The sequence below is a fragment of the Cavia porcellus genome, unplaced genomic scaffold, assembly GCF_034190915.1.
Source record: "Cavia porcellus strain 051 isolate PalLab524CR breed Dunkin Hartley unplaced genomic scaffold, mCavPor4.1 scaffold_25, whole genome shotgun sequence".
In the NCBI taxonomy this organism is placed as follows: Eukaryota; Metazoa; Chordata; class Mammalia; order Rodentia; family Caviidae; genus Cavia; species Cavia porcellus.
Window position 1 is genome coordinate 18,422,082 of NW_026947508.1, and position 18,834 is coordinate 18,440,915.

The 18,834-nt window shown below is 49.6% G+C and overlaps 1 protein-coding gene across 3 annotated transcripts in view; it reads left to right on the plus strand.

Annotated features, from left to right (window-relative positions):
- The window catches only part of Nipal3 (NIPA like domain containing 3), a 44,975-nt gene extending 26,797 nt beyond the window's left edge, over positions 1-18,178 (plus strand). For 2 of the 3 annotated variants that reach the window (XM_003471124.5, XM_005004295.4), the window contains exons 7-12: positions 818-914; positions 3,799-3,934; positions 5,582-5,670; positions 7,547-7,610; positions 9,524-9,618; positions 14,460-18,178. In XM_003471124.5, coding sequence (XP_003471172.1) covers positions 818-914; positions 3,799-3,934; positions 5,582-5,670; positions 7,547-7,610; positions 9,524-9,618; positions 14,460-14,659 — 681 coding nt within the window. In that variant the 3' untranslated portion in view covers positions 14,660-18,178. Of the gene's footprint in view, positions 1-817; positions 915-3,798; positions 3,935-5,581; positions 5,671-7,546; positions 7,611-9,523; positions 9,619-10,744; positions 10,777-14,459 lie in introns of all 3 variants that reach the window. The other variant, XM_023565697.2, reaches the window with a different exon arrangement.
- The last annotated feature ends 656 nt before the right edge of the window (positions 18,179-18,834 follow it).

Sequence of the window (18,834 nt, forward strand, 5' to 3'; positions counted from 1 at the left end):
AGGGTGGAAAGGACGAACTGTTGACGTTGGGGGCAGGGAAGCTTCTCAGACCCCAGGCTTGCCCTGACACAAGGCTTAGGAAATGTCTCCCAGTTGGGCTTCTCCTGACCCTACATACCAGGCCCTGGCCTCAGGAAAATGTGTGCCCTGGAGCCAGGTGGTCCGAGCTCAGAGCCTGGCTCTGCTGGATTTGGGCCATTGTGATTGTACCTACCTCATAAAACAATTGAGCCAATATAACAGGTTTGATACAAAGGGCTTAAAACAGTGCCTGGCCTTTAACGACGTTCATTAAATGTAAGCTCAACTGAGGCCCTGTGAGTTTTACCCTTATCATCGTGTCTCCCAGAGGAGCTAATTAAGGTTCACAGGGGTTAGTGCCTTGCCCAGTTTAGAGTTTAGACAGATCAGAGCCGTCTCAGAGTGCTAATCTTCTGCATCTGAGATTTGGTTGGGGAAGGGGAGTTTAAGGCATATTCTTGATCTAACTGCTCAGGGAACAAGCCCCTCCCTCCTCGGCTGGCCCCTGTTTTAACAGGGATACCCCAGGAGCAGTGAAATGGGGAGAGATGGTCTCAGCCTGATGCGTCTTGGCCGACCTCGCCAGGCAGTGGTGAGGTCAGCGTCCCCAGTCTGAGCTCCAGCCCGAGGTGAATGGGGTCTCTGTGCTGTCCAGCAGCCGGACATGTTCATGCTGCCCGTCCCTTTCCCTCCTCCTCTGTCAGTGCATTGGGAAGTGCAAGAGGTCTGACTCCCTTTCACCTCCAAGTGTCCAGGACTCTGGCAAGGCCTCCTGACCTCCCTCATCCCTTTGCAGCTGGTGGAGATCGTCCTCTTCTGCTTGCTGCTGTATTTCTACAAGGAGAAGAACGCCACCAACATCATCGTCATTCTCCTCTTGGTGGCCTTGCTCGGTAAGCGGGGTCTGGGATGGAGTTTGCCACCAGCACCAGCCCCAGAAGGAGCAGAGGTTTTGTTTCCGGAAGCTACTTGAGGCCAGCTCAAGTTTCCGGAAGCTACTTGTGGGTCCCTGCTGTGGGGAGGCTGCTCCCGTCATTCCAGCAGACTTGCACTAATCCCGGCCTCCCAAGTGCCAGGAGCCTGTGTCTGTACCCCGGAAGGAGACAGACACCCTGTCCTGGGGGCTTTGTTCTGAAAGGTGGGCACAGGGCAATCCCTGCGGGGACCAGCGGTGACAGTGAGGAAGAATAAAGCAGAGGTTGGTGGCGGGGGAGCTCAGAGGTCGGTTCAGAGCAGGTGGAGATAGAGGGAGCCCAGCCACCATGCCCACCCGCAGGAGTCCGTGCCCAGCAGCAGACGTGGGGAATCCAGAGGCAGAAGCAGATTTTTCTCACATCCTCTCGTCTGCTGCCCTTTTAAAGGGACACTTATTAGGAAGGAAATGGTTCCTGGGCTGGGTCAAGGCAGGGACGTAACCATGTTTTATTTTGTGTGCTAAATACAACGGAAGAGGGAGGCACAGGGCTTCTGGATGCTGTCACTTGTGGACACCAAGGGCCCCACCAATGGCTCTCCCTCCTCCACACTGTCCTCGCTCTAGCAATGGGCACATGAGGCTGGGTGTGGTGGTGTGCCTATAACCCCAGCACTCGGGAGGCTGAGGCAGGAGGGTCACCGTAAGTTTAAAGCCATCCTGGGCTACACAGTAGATTCAAGGCAGTCTGAACTGCATAGCAAGACCTTGTCTCAAAAAAACAAAACAAAGTAAAAGTATATTTTTAAAATGGGTACCCGAGAACATTCAGATGACAGGAGAAGAAGAGATGGAGTGAGCTGAGCATGAGTGCCCAATAGGAGTTACTTCTCTTCTGTCTTTCCCCCACAATGCAACAGGCCATAAACCACATGGGCATCTGCCACCAAACACAGGCTTGCACTATTTCGATTTTTTAAAAATATTTTTATCAAGATAGAATTTGTGTACCATAAAACTCACCTATTTGGCATGTACAAGTCCATGGTTTCTAGTCTGTTCACAGAATTGTGCACGCATCAACATATTCTAATTTAATAATACGTTCAGTCACCCCCAGAATCAACCCTGGGCCCATCAACAGTTGCTCCTAGCTCCCCGCCTCCCAGCCCCAGCCCCATGTACTCAGCTCCCGTCTGTCTCTATTGACTTGCCTTTTTAAATCTTGTATAATTGCGTTCATGTATGAGGTGTGATTAAAAAACTAGACCCATTGCCATTGAGCCCCCTCAAAGTGCTCCCCCTCACTTCAAACGCACTGTCATTCTTGCCACTTTCTGAAGCTGTCCTAGAAGTCCTTTTTCACGAGTGTCTTCGGTAGCATGGTCCTGGCTGCCTCAGAGTCCTGAGTCAGTCCAAAACATTTAGCCTTTATGGGCTTTCTGACTCGGGAAGAGCCAGGATTTGCACGGTACTGCACGGTACTGCGAACACACCGTAAGGTGTTCACAAGCCTGTCTGTGCATTGGATGGCGTTTGGCAGCTATGTTCACTGTGTTTTTGATCACACCCCGTAAAGCCTGTCTGAGAGACTGTTTCATGAATCTGCTTCAGGAAGTGGCACTAACAACGGGACACGTATTGAAGGGGAGGTAGCTTTTCAGGGTTAATGGCAACGTGTCTTTTACAGTAATAATTTTCAGTTTATATGTTGGTCACGCCTTGTATTGTGTGGCCTTTTGTGACCAGCTTCTTTCAGTGCGAGTATGTGTGAGGCTCATCCGCGCTGCAGTGTGACTCAGCCCTTTGTCTCTTGGTGACTGTTTTCAAAGCGGGAAGGATGGGTCCTCTCTCTGTGAGGAGCAGGGCCAGACCCAGGCTGTGGGCAGCCTCGTTCTCACTAACGAGGACAGCGGTGGCAAAGGTTTGTCGTCAGTGGCTGCCAGAGCTGAGACGCTGTAACCTCGTGGCCACAGGACCTGGGAGCCCAGGGTGTGGCAGGCTGCTGGCAGGAGAAGCAGGACAGCTGACAGGGCCCCGAAGCAGAGTGGTGCAGCCGGGACCAGGGCTTCCCCATCACATAGGCGGGCTGGTTAACTCCTGCTCGGCAGGGGTCTGATGGTCTCCACGGAGAGGAAAAGTGTTAAAACTTAACAAGTTAAAAAACTTAACAAGTTTCGCCTCCACTTTAAAGTGCCATTTTCTGTCCATGTTTGATAATGTATATGCCACATTAAGTGCAGAGTAAAAATTTGAGATAAATACACACACATGTATTGGGAATGTATATGCATACACACAGGCTTCCAAAACATCAGAGACTTCTCAGAAAAAGAAATGGTTTTTAAAAATGCAAGTTATCGAGCATTAAAAAGTGATAACTCCTAAGCTCTTCACACATCCTGTGTCTTCCTTTAATTGCCGTGACACTAATGTAGAAGAAGCCCATCTGTCTGTTTGAAGATCCTTGGGCCTCCCACCATGTTCTGGGCACAGTGCCAGCACTCAGGTCCAGAAAACTGGCCTGTTGCTCACAGTGGAGCTCAGAAGTGATGGTGGCACTTGCCTGTAATCCCAGCAGTTGGGAGGCTGAGGCAGGAGGAGTGCCCTGAGTTCCAGGCCAACCTGGGCTACATAGGGAGACCCTGTGTCAAAACGAAACAGAAGAATATTTGGAAGGAGCCATTAGTGTATTGTTCACCTCCCCACTTTGCTGTGCTAGCAGTCAAGGAAGGTAAAAAGACCCAATCCTGCTAACTTTACGAGTTTTCCCTCCCAGTTCGGTCGTGGAGGCCCTTGGAGTTATCACTGGCTTTCCCTGCATTTCCCTAAGGCCATCGCATGTCCTTGGTCCCCGTCTTCAGGCTCCATGACAGTGGTGACGGTCAAGGCCGTGGCTGGGATGCTGGTCCTGTCCATCCAAGGGAACCTGCAGCTCGACTACCCCATCTTCTACGTGATGTTCGTGTGCATGGTAGCCACCGCCGTCTACCAGGCTGCGTGAGTAGCAACTTCTTGCCCTCCTGGGCCTCGCTGTGCAAATCTTCCGGTTTCCGGGCCTGATTACTTTGGGATTTGAAGCCATGGGAAGGAGAAACATCCAGATCACCAAGGTCTGGCATCTAAGGGTGAGGAAGGAGCTACGAGGATGCAGGTTTGTCCCATGGAGTGGGTGTGCACCACTGGGATGTGAAACCTGGAGTGGACTTTTTGGTTGCTGTCTGTCCACCTCACATTGTGAGAACTGCGTGGTCAGAGGCTCACGCATACACACTCACACAGAGAAGCAGCTTTGCTCTCCAGTGAGCCCTCCACTTATCTGCTAGGTGGGCAATAAGCGTCATCATTTCTTATCTCAAAAAAGCTCCCCCAATCTTCCCAGGTTGAAGAGCCATCTTGTTTCTCTAAGTCTTCGATTTGACTATAACTCAGGAGTCCTGAGGGTAGGGCCTGGTGGCCAAGCAAGACCTGGCAGGGAGCAGGTGTTCCAGGAATATTACAGGTGATAACCTGCGTCTGTATGTAATTCACAGTGTGGCGTGTGAGGCCAAATCCACCCGGAAGGTCAGAGCGGAGCTCGATGTCCCCCAAGCATGAGGCCTTGAGGGATGAGAGCAGTAGCTGCTGCTGGTGGGAGCTCAGTGTTTAGGGAAAAAACTGATTGGTCCTCAAAACTCCTGGGGAGGAGATTCACTCTCCCCATTTTGCATTTGGAGAGCTGAGGGGGAGGTTAAAGCTAAGGGGGGCGGGGAGCTGAGAGTTGAACCCCTGTCTGGCCCAGGGCTTGAGCCCCTCTGTTCTCTCACTACCTCCTGCTCAGATTCTTCAATGCTCCATGCACAGGAGAGAAAAACAGTCCTGACCTAAGAGTGTCCTGTGCAGGATGGCATTGTAGACACATTAGCTTCCTTAACGATGATAACTATTACTATGACTACCATTTCACCATTAATATTTTTAGTCCTACTTTAATTCCAGCCATCCCCAGGAAGCCCTGCCAATTTCAAGGTTCCATGCAAGTGGCCCAGGGGTCATGGACAGCCCAGATGCTGCAGCATACGCAGCCACCATCACTGCCTTCCAGGCACCCATGGCCCGAGGCAGGGACAGGCCTTAAGCGGGCAGTTGTGACCAAGGAGGCACCTATGATGGTGTGTGCATCTGCATGATGCTAGCTAGGATGCCAGCCACAGGAAGAACAAAGAATTATCTCCAAATGAAGCTGCTGTCTATCACAAATGGAGACACTGGGGATGACTGATTGCAATAGCAATAATCACATTGTTTTTTAATTAAGAAGAAAAAATGTTTAAGCAGTTATAATACTAGGCAGAATGTGGTCTGCATATCTGAGTGTGTGTGACCAGGATCAGGAATTGGTCTTTTCAGAGGTGAGACATGGGGAGAGGAGAACCCATCTCGGGTGTTAAGAACCTCAACGCGGTCCATTGGGTGAGATCAGGAAAGAGTGGCCCTCTTGGCTTCGGGCCATGAACCACGCATGGACCTCAGACCTAGGGACGCATGGTGCCCATAACAGGAAGGGATATTGGCGCGAACCTGAGAGCTTCTCTCCCCACATTCCAATCCACACTCTGCCTTTCCAGCCTCCTTACGGCCCCCTGATCTGAATGTTTTTGGTTGTAGGTTTTTAAGTCAAGCTTCACAGATCTATGACTCCTCACTGATCGCCAGTGTGGGCTACATTCTGTCCACCACTGTGGCCATCACAGCAGGTAAGGCTGACCGAGATTTCTGTATTCTGTCTGTGGTTTTTATGGAGGGTATCCAGGATGCAGAGCCAGAGAAACCTGGATTTGCAGCCTCGCACAAATGCATCCTCACTGTGTGGCTCTGGAAAAATAACCTCATCTCTCTGTGCTTCAGCTCTACGTTGCTAGAATGGGAGTAATAACATGTCCTGTGGTTGCAGTACGTACAACCCAGATGCCCCATTGCATGCCAACTCCACAGTTCCCACTGGCTAAGGAACCGTGAATCTCTCCTACATAACAGTTAGAGCTCATGAGTATTTGAACCATCTGTGGGATCACAGGTGCTCAGTGAGCAGTCACTATCATCATACCCCCTTTTCTCCCATTCTCTGATTTTTTTCTTTTTTGTTCTGAAGTGAATTCAGAGGCTACAAGCATATTACTGAGGGTTTGTCTGTCTGACTGTTTTCTGGTACTAGGGATCAAACCCAGAACCTTTGCACTGAGCTTGTTTGTTTGTTTGTTTGTTTAAATTTTGAGACAGGGTCTTGCTGAGTCACTAAGTTGTCCCACCTGAGCTCAAACTTGTGCTCCTCCCACCTCAGCCTCCCAGAGTGCTGGGATCATGAGTACATGCCACTGTCCCAGGCTTGTTTTTAAATGGCAGTGATGCTCAAATCTTCAGGGTAAAGGCCGCTGAGAACCTTGCAGAAGGCCCAGCCAAGGCTCTGCACTTGGCACAGGTGGCACTTGGTTCTCAGGGCCAAGGACATGCAGGGCACACAGTCTTCCAGGACCTGCACTCTTAGCAGGACCAGGTATTGGACTGTAAGCTGACCCCTCATAGCCAGGAGCTCAGCTAAGTCATAGTCAAGAGCCTTGGCCAAGAGGGCTGCAAACCAGTCAAGGTTGGAAGGGACAGCAGACTCTGGTTGAGTCAGAGACAGGAGTCAAGTGAGGGATCAGGAGCTCAGGAATGCTCTGGGAGCCATAGTGGGGAGCAGTTCCAGATGGAAGCTGGCAGCCATGCAGGAACTGGGAGGGGGTCTGCAGACTGGCATCTGCTGGCTGCATGAGGCCAGAAAATTCTAGGACATAAGCACAGAGCTTTTGTCCACCTTATTTTTTTCCCTACCCATTGGTTTTTTGAGACAGGGTCTCACTGTGCAGTTCAGCTCAGTCTTGCACTCACTATGCAACCCGGCTGGCCTTAAACTCACAGCAGTCCTCCTGCCTCAGCCTTCTGAGTACTGGGATTACAGGTGTGCGCTACCACATGCAACTAGTTTGTCCTTTTTTTTTTTTTTTTTATCGGTACCAGGGATCGAACTCAAGACCACATGCTTGCAAGGCAGGCGCTTATGCCACTGAGCTAAATCCCCCACTTGTTTGTCCATTTTAACAGAGGTGTGTGTATGATGCATGCACCTGTGTGTGTATAAAAGTTGGTAAATAAATATTTTTTGTAAATGGCCTAGGGATGTAACTCAGTGCAAAAAGCCCTGGGTGCAATCCCCAGTACTAAAAAGAAAAAAATGTAAATAAAACGTAGTTTAATGAGTCCTTGTCATCTTCCTGGTTTTGACCAAACACTATGGCAGGAAAGCTAGGGAAAAGGTGCATGGGTACCATGTGCTATTTTTGTGAGTCTAATGTTATCTCAAAAGATGCAAATCAGAGAAGCCTCAAGGCATAGAGAGATGCAGACAGTCTGTTCCCCCGAGTGTTCCATAGTCCGTTCTTGTGCTGTGTTAGAAACACAGGCATCGTCACAATATTTGTGACCACTCTGGTTTCCCAGAGTGGAGAGAGTTCAGCCAGACCTTAGTGAGGCCAGCACACGGTGCTCGGGCAGCGGCACTCGGGCTCACCTATCTTCCTCTTCCTCGCTGTCCAGGTGCGGTATTTTACCTAGACTTCGTCGGGGAGGACGCGCTGCACATCTGCATGTTTGCACTGGGGTGAGTCACCTGCGGCCGCCCAGGTGGGTGGCCCTGTCCCTGTGAGGGCTTCAGCACTGGGTCCTTTAGAGTCATTTGCAGAGCCTAATAGGATTAGTAACATCTCAAGCTGATGAGACGACAAAGAGACCGGCCATTACCTGCCACACTGAGTAGCGTGTTAGTGTGGGGGACAGTGTGGCCTCATTGGTAGTAACTTCAAGTGGTACAATTTTAGAAGCAATATTCTGATTGTAACCATTTACTGGGAAAACACTTGAACGTGGACACAGAGATAAACAGATGAGATACTTATCTTACTTTGTTGTGTGTATAAACCGGACGCAGCCTAAATGCCGAGCAGTAGAACATGGGTGAATTAGTGGTGGTATATCCATATAACAGAGTGCCAGGCAGCAGTTTTAAAAAATAGAGGTCCCTACCCTGGTACAGTGATGCATGCCTGTAATCCCAGCACTTGGGAAGCTGAGGCAGGAAGATCGTTGCAATTTCAAGACCAGCCTGGTCTACAAAGTGAGCTCAAGACCAGCCTGAACTGCGTAGTGAGACCCTGTCTCAAAAAGACCAAAAAGAAAAGAAAGATATAGGCCAATGCATAGGTAAAACAATATCTAGGATACATTAAATGAAAAGCATTCACACACATTACAAACTTTTTAAAAGTGTGGCTTGCCCTTTAAAACATAAAGAAGGGTAAGTTACCACTTGTAGGTGTTAAGCTCTCTGAGAAACGAGTACAGACAGATGACTCGTGCAGGAGAGTCTGTAGTCCTTTATTCCTCACGGCCCCAACTGCAGGCAGCCTACAAGCCTACCCGCAGGAGGGTGAAGGAAAGTACAGGATGTTCAGACAGTGGATGCTACACAGCAGTTACAACTAATGAGCTGGTATGTGTAACTAAGTAAACGGATCTTAGAAACTGCATGGGGTATCAAAGAACACACACTGAAAGAATTAATTCAGAAGAATGCGAAAAGCAAACGTGATGAGGGGTTGGACAGTGGTTACCTCAGAGGAGGAGGCGGAGACCTCTGAGGGATAGAAATATTTCTGCTTTAAGTTGGGATGTTGTGCCTTCAAGTAAAGTTCGTCCAACTGGCTTTTAAGGCTTGCGATTTGTTTTGCTTTGTTTTGTTTTGTTTTCCTTTTCTAGTACTGAGGGTTGAGCCCAGGGTCTTTGCACTGAGCTACATCCACGATCCTTTTTTTTTTTTTTTTTTTTTTTAATTTTGAACAAAGTCTGCCTGCATTGTTCAGGCTGGGCTCAAAGTGGCCTCCCAGAGTGCCACCCACCCAGCTGTGTCTGTGCTTTTTAATGTGTGTAAATTATACCTCAGTTTTTAGAAACTATGCTTTTGTACATAAGCTTATAAGGAAAACAAAACCAAAAATACTCCAAAAGAATATATACCCCCAAGGATATATATCCAATTTATATACGGACTTTCTGATTTTTACTAATTTTTACGTTTTTATCCTAATGTAGTAATTGAATGGGTCATAAGAGATTTGTAAAGAGCACCTTTTTTTTTTTTTTTTTTTTTTGTCTTTTTCATTTTTATCGGTACCAGGGATCGAACTCACGACTGCCTGCTTACAAGGCAGGTACTTATGCCGCTGAGCTAAACCCCCAGCCCAAAGAGCACTTTTTAAAGCCAAGTTCCAGAAGTATTGACTGGGTACAAGCAAGTCTTGCCGGGTGGTTCTAGTTGATTCAGATGACGGTCTAACTGAGGGGCAGGGCATGGGGGTGCTTGGCCGTGATTATTCCCCTCGCATCTGCGGCCCCTCAGGGCTTCTCTGCAGAGCAGCCTCCTCCACAGACTTCTCTCACCCTCCCATCACCACCTGCTGCTGCGCAGGTCCCTCCCCAGCCCCTCCCTCCCTTATTTCTCTTGTCCCCCTTCCTCAGGTGCCTCATCGCCTTCTTGGGTGTCTTCTTAATCACGCGGAACAGGAAGAAGGCCATTCCATTTGAGCCCTACATCTCCATGGATGCCATGCCAGGTACCATGACAACCTCACGTGTCCGGCTGGCCATGCATACAGAGTGGCCGGCTTCCTGTTGGAAACAGGACAGCCGGCGCTGGGCATGGTGCAGGGAGGATGTGCTGTGTCTCATGGTGTGGCTGTTCTCTCGCTATCTTTTTTTTAATTTCATGCAAAAGAGGAAGCAATGACAGAGGCGCCTCGGTTGGTTCTGAGCACATCTCACCAGTTCCTGTGTCTATTTTGGGAGCTTTTGAAGAAAATCCTGATTCACAGTGGATATAATTATGATCTGTAGCACCAGGCTGCAGGTCTGCAAACGGAAAAACCCATCCATCTAGTTGGAATGGAATGATCAGAGAGGGAAACAGGTAGAATGGAATTCACTGGCCGGACTCCACGGGGAGTAGACTGCTCTCATTTCCAGAGAGCTCAGGGTTCACACCAAGCGGCACAAGCCCAGATGCTGGAGCTCTGACAGTGATGTGGACGACTCAGCCAAACACTGCACCATCAGTGTGCAGAAGTGGGGGCTGGGGAGAGCTCCAGGGTACCTGTCCAGCCTCAAGGAGTCCGGCCGGAGAATCAGCACCTCAAACCAGCTCCAACTAGGTTCGCTGACCGAAATTCTCCAGGTGACCACCAAAACTCAAAATCAATTTTTATTTTAAATAGGTGCGATGAGACACTTTACAAAACCTAATTGCCCATTCTTCATGAACACGACCTAATGAACCAAATTTAAACACTGAGGGCTCAGACAACTTGTGAATCAAGAGCAGCCCTTAGTTCATTTGTGCCATGAGTTCTCAGGGCTGGCTGAGGTCCTCCGTACTACATGGTCCCAGTAAATTAGTGTATTTCTCCCTTTGATGTCCTTTGCTCATCTTGTGCCATTAAGCTGTTGTCCGCCATTCGTGCTGTGACAGTCCCTGCAGCATAGTGACTCCACGTCCATCTCATCCTCCTCCCACGTTCAGACCGTGTCTAAACCCACCGCGAATGAGCTCCAAGTCGGGGCCGGAGGTTTCTCCCCGGAGTTGAGTGCATGGCTTTGTTCAGTGTGTGGACTTTTTAAACATCTAACCTGGCTGCTCAGATGCCTTTTGCTTACTTCCTTGTTTCTTGGTTGTGTTCCGGATAGATGAGGGCGCTGGATAGCTGAATTCCAGATAGGTGAGGTGTCAACTCTGTGTGTGCAAGTTCGTGTATGTATATGTGTGCTCGTGTGCCTATAAATATACATGTGTGTATATCTTTACAAGTGTTTGTGTGTAATGTGTATATATACCTATTCAGATGTATTTTATGGTGGTGAGTAGAAGGTAATCTCAGGTAATCTTAGATATCAACATTCTGTGGCCTGTTTGTGGGTGTGGCTCTTGGCTTTCTCTTTATACCTTGTGGCCAGTGGGAAATCAGATGTTGAAGAATGGGGACCCAGCCCTTATTGCAGTGATTGTCAGGATACTTCTGATTAAATGCTCGGGCTTGGAGTTCGGGTGACCTGGACTCAAGTCCCAGCTCCGCCATCCTCCTGCCGTGTGGCCTCCCGGGGCTTCTTGTTCTCACCTGTCGATTGGGATTCCTGCTTTCAGGGCAGTGGGTTCAGATGTGCAGAGGCCTCCTGCACTGTGTCTGGGACATGGTAGATGCCTGGTTCTTTATGGTTTCACTTCCCTTTTGCTTTAACGAACTTTGACCATTTCAAACGCCTGTTTGAACTACCGCCAGGTAGCAGAGGCAGAGGCAGAATAAAGCTGCCTGATACCCTGAGCTTAGACAGAGGCACTTTTCCCGCCACCTGGTTAGCAAAAGGAACCGGCCTTTTGTCTGTCTAGGTTGCTGTTATAGACCAGTAACTGATGTTCAAGAGGTCTTCAAGGTCTTCAACTCTCAACATGTCATAATTTGGGGAAGTTTCAAATAGCAAGAAACTGGAGCCTCTATTTTTTGTTTGTGGTTTTTTCCTGCAGTGCTGGGAACCGAACCCAGGACCTTGCACATGCTAGGCAAACACACGGCTGCTAAGCCACCTCCCCAAGCCCCAAAGCCTTTTTAAATGTGAGAAACTGGATGTGGTGTATGGAAGCCCTTTTCCTGCCTTCATCGCCGTCCGGGAAGTTTGTATTTGTAAATCCATGGAAATGTTAGTGGATCTGGGAAGTTAATTCCAGTCTGCCACCTCCAGTGCAGTCCACGGTGAGAGTAAGGACACTAAGACACATTTATAGGTAAGGCCCTGGGTCCAGTTCAGACGAGGGTTCACAGCACAAAGGCCATGACCCAGTTTTAGTAATTTGTGAAGAAGGGAGAGACTAGAGGATGCGTGACTGTGAGAATGACAGGAATTATGTGAGCGCTGTGAACTGAGCTAGCTAGGAAGCCAGAAAGCACCTCTGCAATATGCAGAGTGAAGGATGTGCAGAAAGACCAGTCCGCATGACACACTTGAGGTAGCATTTAATGTTTAAGATGCTGTAGCTTCAGTTTCTGATGTGTAAACTTTTGTGCCCTGGGAAGCGATAGCCTCTTATCTTGAGGCTGGAACCCAGTTGGCAGCCCTGGAGCTGTGTGGCTCTGCCATCCTGCAGGGCTCAACCATTTAGGGAGACACTGAGGTGAGGAAATAGTTGACTGTCAGCTGGCTTCAAAGATTATGCATCAGCACCTCAGCCGGCCCTGATACATTGCTCAGAGGCAATCGAAGGGCAAAGGAAATAGCTTAGCCAGCTCTGTGTTTATCAGTATGTGGAGACAGGGCCAGACAGAGGAGGGAATTCCTCTGTATTCAAGGAGAGCCATCCACGTAGTCTTCTACAATGGCGGCGTGTGCCTGTAAGCCCACGACTCAAGAAGCTGAGGCAGGAGGATCACTGCAAATTCGAGGCCAGCCTGAATTACATAGTGAAACCCTGCCTCAAAAGAAAACATGAGAAAAAGAAGAGGAGCAGCCCTATCCTCTGAGGGCTGGCCTGCTCTGATGTCACAGGCTGAACAGACACTGTTTCACAAAGCACCACCATCAGACAGGGCCACCGTGACTGTGGACCTGACCGCTCCCTCAGGTCTTAACACAGAGCAAATGTGAACCTTGTCCAAGCCACCAAAAGGGCCTGCACTGTGGCTAGTGTGAGAGACGCCTGCCGCTGAGCCTGCTGCTGCTTTAGCTACAGCTGTTCCCATCGATTGTTAAGGTCCCCAGTCACAGAAGTGTCCCGCTTACTGACAGCTTGGCATCCAAAGGGAAGACTCACGTCCTTGACCCGCTCGCAACCACCCAAGCCAAGCCCCACCCTCCTAGCAGGTCCTTCCTCACACCCCCTTATTCACGCAGCCCAGGACTCCCTGTGGCACACATCGCCCTGTGGAGGGTCAGTATATCCAATCAGTTAGACCACAGTGGATTCCTCGTGGTCTGTGGTTGGAGGACACTGGCCAAACCAAACAGCTAAACACCCCTGGTGAGCCCACTCTGTTCCCCGCAGCCCCTGCCCCCCAAACCCAATCTACTGACTTTGAAACTTCGGGTGACCATCCATCTGCTGAGTCTTGTGAGATGGGAAGCAAGGGCCCTGCCACAGGCTGGGTCTTCCCTGGCTGTTTGCAGATCCAGTAGAACACAGAGCTGGCGTTAGAGCCCGACTGTCTCTCATTAGCCCTGTGACCTCAGGAGGTCCCTTCACCTCTGCAAGTCTGTTTTCTTTTCCAGAAAATGAGGGTGGGCACATATCTCTGTCATGGAATTGTCTGAGTCCTAAATGCAGTTCCCTAAGGAAGCCACACAGCATTCTAGTTATTTGTTTTCTTTTGAGGTTTGTTTCTGTTTGTTTGGCTTGAGGGTTTTGTTTCGTTTTTTGCATTACTGGGGGTTGAATCTAGGGCCTTTGTACTGAGCCGCATCCCCTTGCCAGCCTTTGTTTTTGTTTTTGTTTTTTTCCTGAGATAGTGTCTTGCTAAGTCAACAAATTGGTTGGATTGGGCTTGAATTTTTGATCCTCCTGCCTCAGCCTCCTGGAGTGAGGCTCGGACTCTAGGAATGTGCCACCATGCCCAGCTAGCATGCCAGCATGTAAACACTCATACACTTTAGCCATTATCGTTACTGCTTAACCCAGTGCCTAGGGCATATCCAACAGTCAGGTGGCAGCAAAGTTCTAGGGATTTTCTTCTGACTCTGCCTCGAGGCAGGAGAATTTGAAGGACCTTTATTCCCTGGCAGGAAAAGAGTTGGTCTCAAAAGTAACTAAGTCCTTCCTGACAGGAGGGATCATAAGGAAAGCTACAGGAATTAAAGATGAAGGTCTTTACCCTCAAGTGTAAGCAAAAAAAAAATGTAAGGAGAAGTCCAACATATGTGCTCAGAATCACACCTCACCTGGCACAGGCACCAGATGATGCTGAAGGTCAAAGCCTCCCTCTGAGCACTGTGACGCATGTGTCACTGTCCGGTGCTCTCTTCACTCAGCAGCATGACCAAGTCCTCTGGTCCTGAGTTGACTCAGCAGTGACCTGTCGGCATCTACCACGTCCAAAGCACAGTGCTCCTCCCACCCCCCCTGCATCCTAACACACAGCCCTCCCCACACCCCTCCTCTTCCCAGCCCAGGGGCCGTTCCTCCGACAGGGGCTGGTCTGTACGCACATTTCCTGGAGGTGTGGCCCTGTTGCTTAGCAACTGTCATATTTCTACTGTGTATTAATGGGTGTTGGGTGCAATCTGAAGCATTGAGCAAATTCACCGTGAGCATGACCAGCCCCTGTGCTCCCTGGGTAGGCGGTGGCGGAGCAGAGAAGGTAGCCCTCCTACCCCCCGCGTTTCCTGTCCTGTCCTGACAAGGAAATGGGTCTCATTCCAGGGATGCAAAACATGCACGACAAAGGCATGACAGTCCAGCCTGACCTCAAAGCTTCTTTTTCCTACGGAGCCCTGGAAAACAACGACAACATATCTGAGATCTATGCCCCTGCCACGCTGCCAGTCATGCAAGAAGAGCACAGCTCCAGAGGCACCCCAGGGGTTCCCTACCGCGTCCTGGAGCACAGCAAGAAAGAATGAGCCACCTCCGAGTGACTGGCTTCTTCCGCACTGTTCAGATCAGGCTGATGGTGGCTCTGACCTTTCACTCCACAACTCGCCTTCCCGTCTTGTTTTTCAGACTGCAAGCTGTATGGAAGCGGACCTTGGAAAGCCTTGGTCTCTGGAAGACCACCACATTCCCTGGGTCTTGGAAATTTCAGATATAGACAGGGGCAGGGTTTGGGTGAAAGCAGAATTCCAGGTGGGCTTGGCCTTGAGAGATTGGAGGCCTTTTCACCTCCTTGGAGACGGTCCCTGGGCCTCACCAGCCAGGGGCCAAAGCCAACGCCACATGCTCAGAGTGAAAGCAAGACAGGTTCCACCTGACTTCAGTCTGGAGTCAGCGAACGCTGGCCTCCCTCCCCCTCGCACACAGGCCTTGTCCCTGCCGCCTCACTTGGGAATCCCTGTTTTTGACAATATCCATGTCCCCCTTTTACACAGCACAGTGGGCCAGCCCCTAACACGCAGTCATTGGCATCTTGGCAGTGCCCCTCTGCCTTCATCCGTGCCCCTCCAATGAAGGTGGATGGTGTGTCCTTTTGTATTTGGTTTGGTTTGGTTTGGTTTCATTTGGTTTTTGAGACAAGGTCTTACTATTTCGTTCAGACCCTCCTTGAACTACTGTAATTTTGGACCATCTCTGAAAACAAACCTGGTTTTAGTTCTCTGGGAACGACCTGACCCCCCGCCCCCCAAGGACCTGGGAAGTTAACAGAAGAAAGAGAAAAAATAAGAGGGATGGGAGCCAGGGTGATGATCCTCGAGCCCATCCAGGAAGAAAAGTCCTTCTTCATCTTCCTGTCCGTCCTTGTAAATCAGAGTCAGGAAATCTGGCTGCTTGATGGGTTCCTTTTTTTCTGCACACAGGCACCCTCTGGGAAGATTGAGGGGCTCACTTTAAAACCAGCCTCTCCTTCCCTTCCATCCCTCCTTTAGAGACCCACAAATCATGGCGGAGCTGCTGGTTCCCTTCCCTGCAGTCGGAGACCATGTGGGTCGTTGGCTGTGAGCACTTCGATGCAGCGAGGCCTGCACACGTGACCCTTCCCCTAGGCCAGTGATGGCGAACCTATGGCACGCGTGCCACAGCTGGCCTTTTATATCACTGAAAGCTCTAAAAGGTTCACCATCGCTGCCCTAGGCCGTCCATTTCTGAGAATGGCAGGAAAGGTTTGCAAACTTTAATAAGCAAGAGGATCCCCTAGGAGTTTATTTAAAATACAGATTCTTATGCCTCCACTGTGGCGACTCAGGGTACGTTAGACTGGGATAGAACCTAAGCATCTGCATTTTTAACTGGCTCCACCAGGGATTCTAGCACTAATAACCCCTCAAACGCCTGCTTGTGGGAAGACGGCCACCAAGGTCCGTAAGGTCCATGTCCCCCTATCAGAAAGTTAGAATTATATTCCATTTCCTCTTGGGATTCTCTGGCAGGTGAAACACCCCTGCAGGATCTGTGGCATTTCTTCATCTAATAAATACCACTTAGAAGTAGCTTACCACCTCACTAGACAGCCTTTAACTAATAGGCAAGATACAGTGTTAACAGACAGTGTTATCTAGCACTTTCCTTACAGGCTACGCACAGTACCGATTCAGGACCCTGACTCCCAAAGCTCTGCCGTCTATTACCTGTGATAAGCACGTCATATTATGTCTTAGCCACTTCTGCATTGTGTCTTACATGCCCAAGAAGGCAACAGACAAGAAGCTTTACCCCTTAGGTTGAGTATCTACTCAGTTCAACAATATTTCTGAGACATTTACTGTGTGTTAAGCACTTAGAGGGCAAAAGCTACAAGCATTTCAGTTCCTGCTGCCCAGGCCAGTGGTGGGGGACACAGATGCAGATATCTCTGGCAAGGTGGGTGGTGACAGGAAGTGACAGTCAGTGGCCCTGAGCCCAAAGGGTGTTCAGAATTGGAGATAGTTTGTGCTCCCCTGACACATGGTGGCAAAGCCAGCTATGATTTGCACAAAGCATAGGCAGGGATAATCCCTGCTCCAGGCAAAGGGGCCAGCACCTCCAAAGACACAGAGATTAGGAGATGGGCTGTCCAGGGAAGAAGAGCCAGGGGAGATGGAGATGAGCCTCAAAAGATGAGCAGTGGAGGCTGAACCCTGCAGTGTTTGAATGCCTGGCAGAGGACGTGTGAGCCTTCGGTGGTTCCTGAGGAGGAGAATGACAGGATCCCCGGTGATTGGAAAGACTGTGCTCACTGCGGAGGAAGAAACGGAGAGGTAAATAAGCCACGTGTCAAGGTGGAGGTCTGAGCCTGAAAGAACAAAACACAAAGTGGAAATTAAAATCAGGTTTCACCGCTGTTTGGACATTCCTCATTTCCCAAGTAGGGTTCGGGGTAGCGTGGACATGACGGTGACAGAAAGTACTTAAACATGTTAAAGCCAGGGGATCAGTAGGAATTTGGGGTGATACTTGTGTGCTTCCAACCTTCCTTGAACCCCCTTCCTGTTTTGTTATGGGCATTGAGCCTTGGGCCAGCCAGCTTTCTGGAGATGAATGGACACACATGTGCTATGACTTTAGATCAGCTCCAGATCAAGGGGACAGTGCCCGCCAGGAACTTCCCTGGGGCCTGGGAACTTCCCCGGACCCTTGGGGCAATGGCATCACCCCTGAAAGCTGACCCACACAGGCTGAGCAGAAAGCAATCCAGTGGTTTCCTGAGTGCAGGCCAGAGCTTGGCCACGTGGGCATTCAGCAAGCACAGTGCTGGCAGAGCTGCTGTCCCCAGAGTTCTGAAGTGTCTGGGGCTCACCGGTCACTGGTTCTGTCCCCAGGTAAAGTCCCCGGATGCACTGATGGCATTACTCATTGGCTGTATACACAACCTGAGGCTTTATTTTCTCGTGGGGCTCCAGCATCCCCACACCTGCCTGATTTCTGCAAGACTCCATCACCTCCCCGGGTAGGAAGCCGGATGCCCAAAACACGGCCATCCACGGCTGTTCTCTGGTCTTCCCTGCCCACCTGCACTTCACCACTTTATTCTGCAGGCTGGGGCTCTGAACGCTCTGCATAGACTGGTGCCTTTGAAGACGGGAGCCCCTCACCCCCTCCCAGCCTGGGGCAGGTCTGCTGACGCCCTCACTCTCAGCTTTAGGTGACGGAGGCTTGCAGGGTGGAGTTGAATGCTAGGGAGGGAAGGGAGGACTGACATCTCCTTTGCGTTTCTAGTGGCAGCCAGTCATCTGGTGGCACCTTGTGGACACAGGAGTCATCTGAGTGACATTAGGGAACCCGCCTTGCAGACTGCTGGATTTCTGGTCCAAAACTGGCCCATGGGCAAAAAGTTGTTTGTGTGTTTCTCGGAGAAGCTATGTAAATGAAGTCACTGTAGAATATATTCTATGTGGATGCTTATATTTTGTTAACTTCATGGCTAATATGGCATGTCTTATTTTTCATAACACATGTACTAGGTGCAAATAACATTATGAAGTGTATTTAATTAAAAAATCCATGCAGTACTTGTTGAGTTGGACTCTTACATTTGGCTAATATTTTCTAGAGTTGTCTCCAAGAAACTGACCTATAGAATTTCCTATGATGCAAGAGTTACCCAGTGTGCCCACCACTCTCTACATGGGGATGTCCAGGTTAACCAAGGAGATGAATTGCTAATTTTCTTAATTTTTATTAATCTAAATCACTATATATAAAGCCAGGTGTAATGGTGCATGCTTGTAATCCCAGCACTCAGGAGGCTGAGGCAGGAGAAGCGCTGTAAGTTGGAGACCAGCCTGATGAGTTCAAGGCAAGCCAGGGCTACAGAGCAAGACCATGTTTCCAAAAAAAAAGAAAAAAATCCCCATATATAGCTAGTGGCTGTTGTGTTAACATTGCAGCTCACAGTACTTCCCAGCTGCCCGAGTGCCGGGATTACAGGCCTATGTGCATCATTAAGCCTGGCTAAAGGGGTTTTCACTGTATAATGAACACTTGGGACTTTTTTTAAAGCAATACTCTGCCTGTGCGCCACTCTTCTCTCTGGGTTTCCAGTTCACAAAGGCAGGTGGTCTCATGTCTACATATTCATACCGCATACACGTGGAGTCAAGTACACTCCTACACTTATTAAGCACTCGATGTATACTACACAGTATATTAAGACCTCATGAACCAG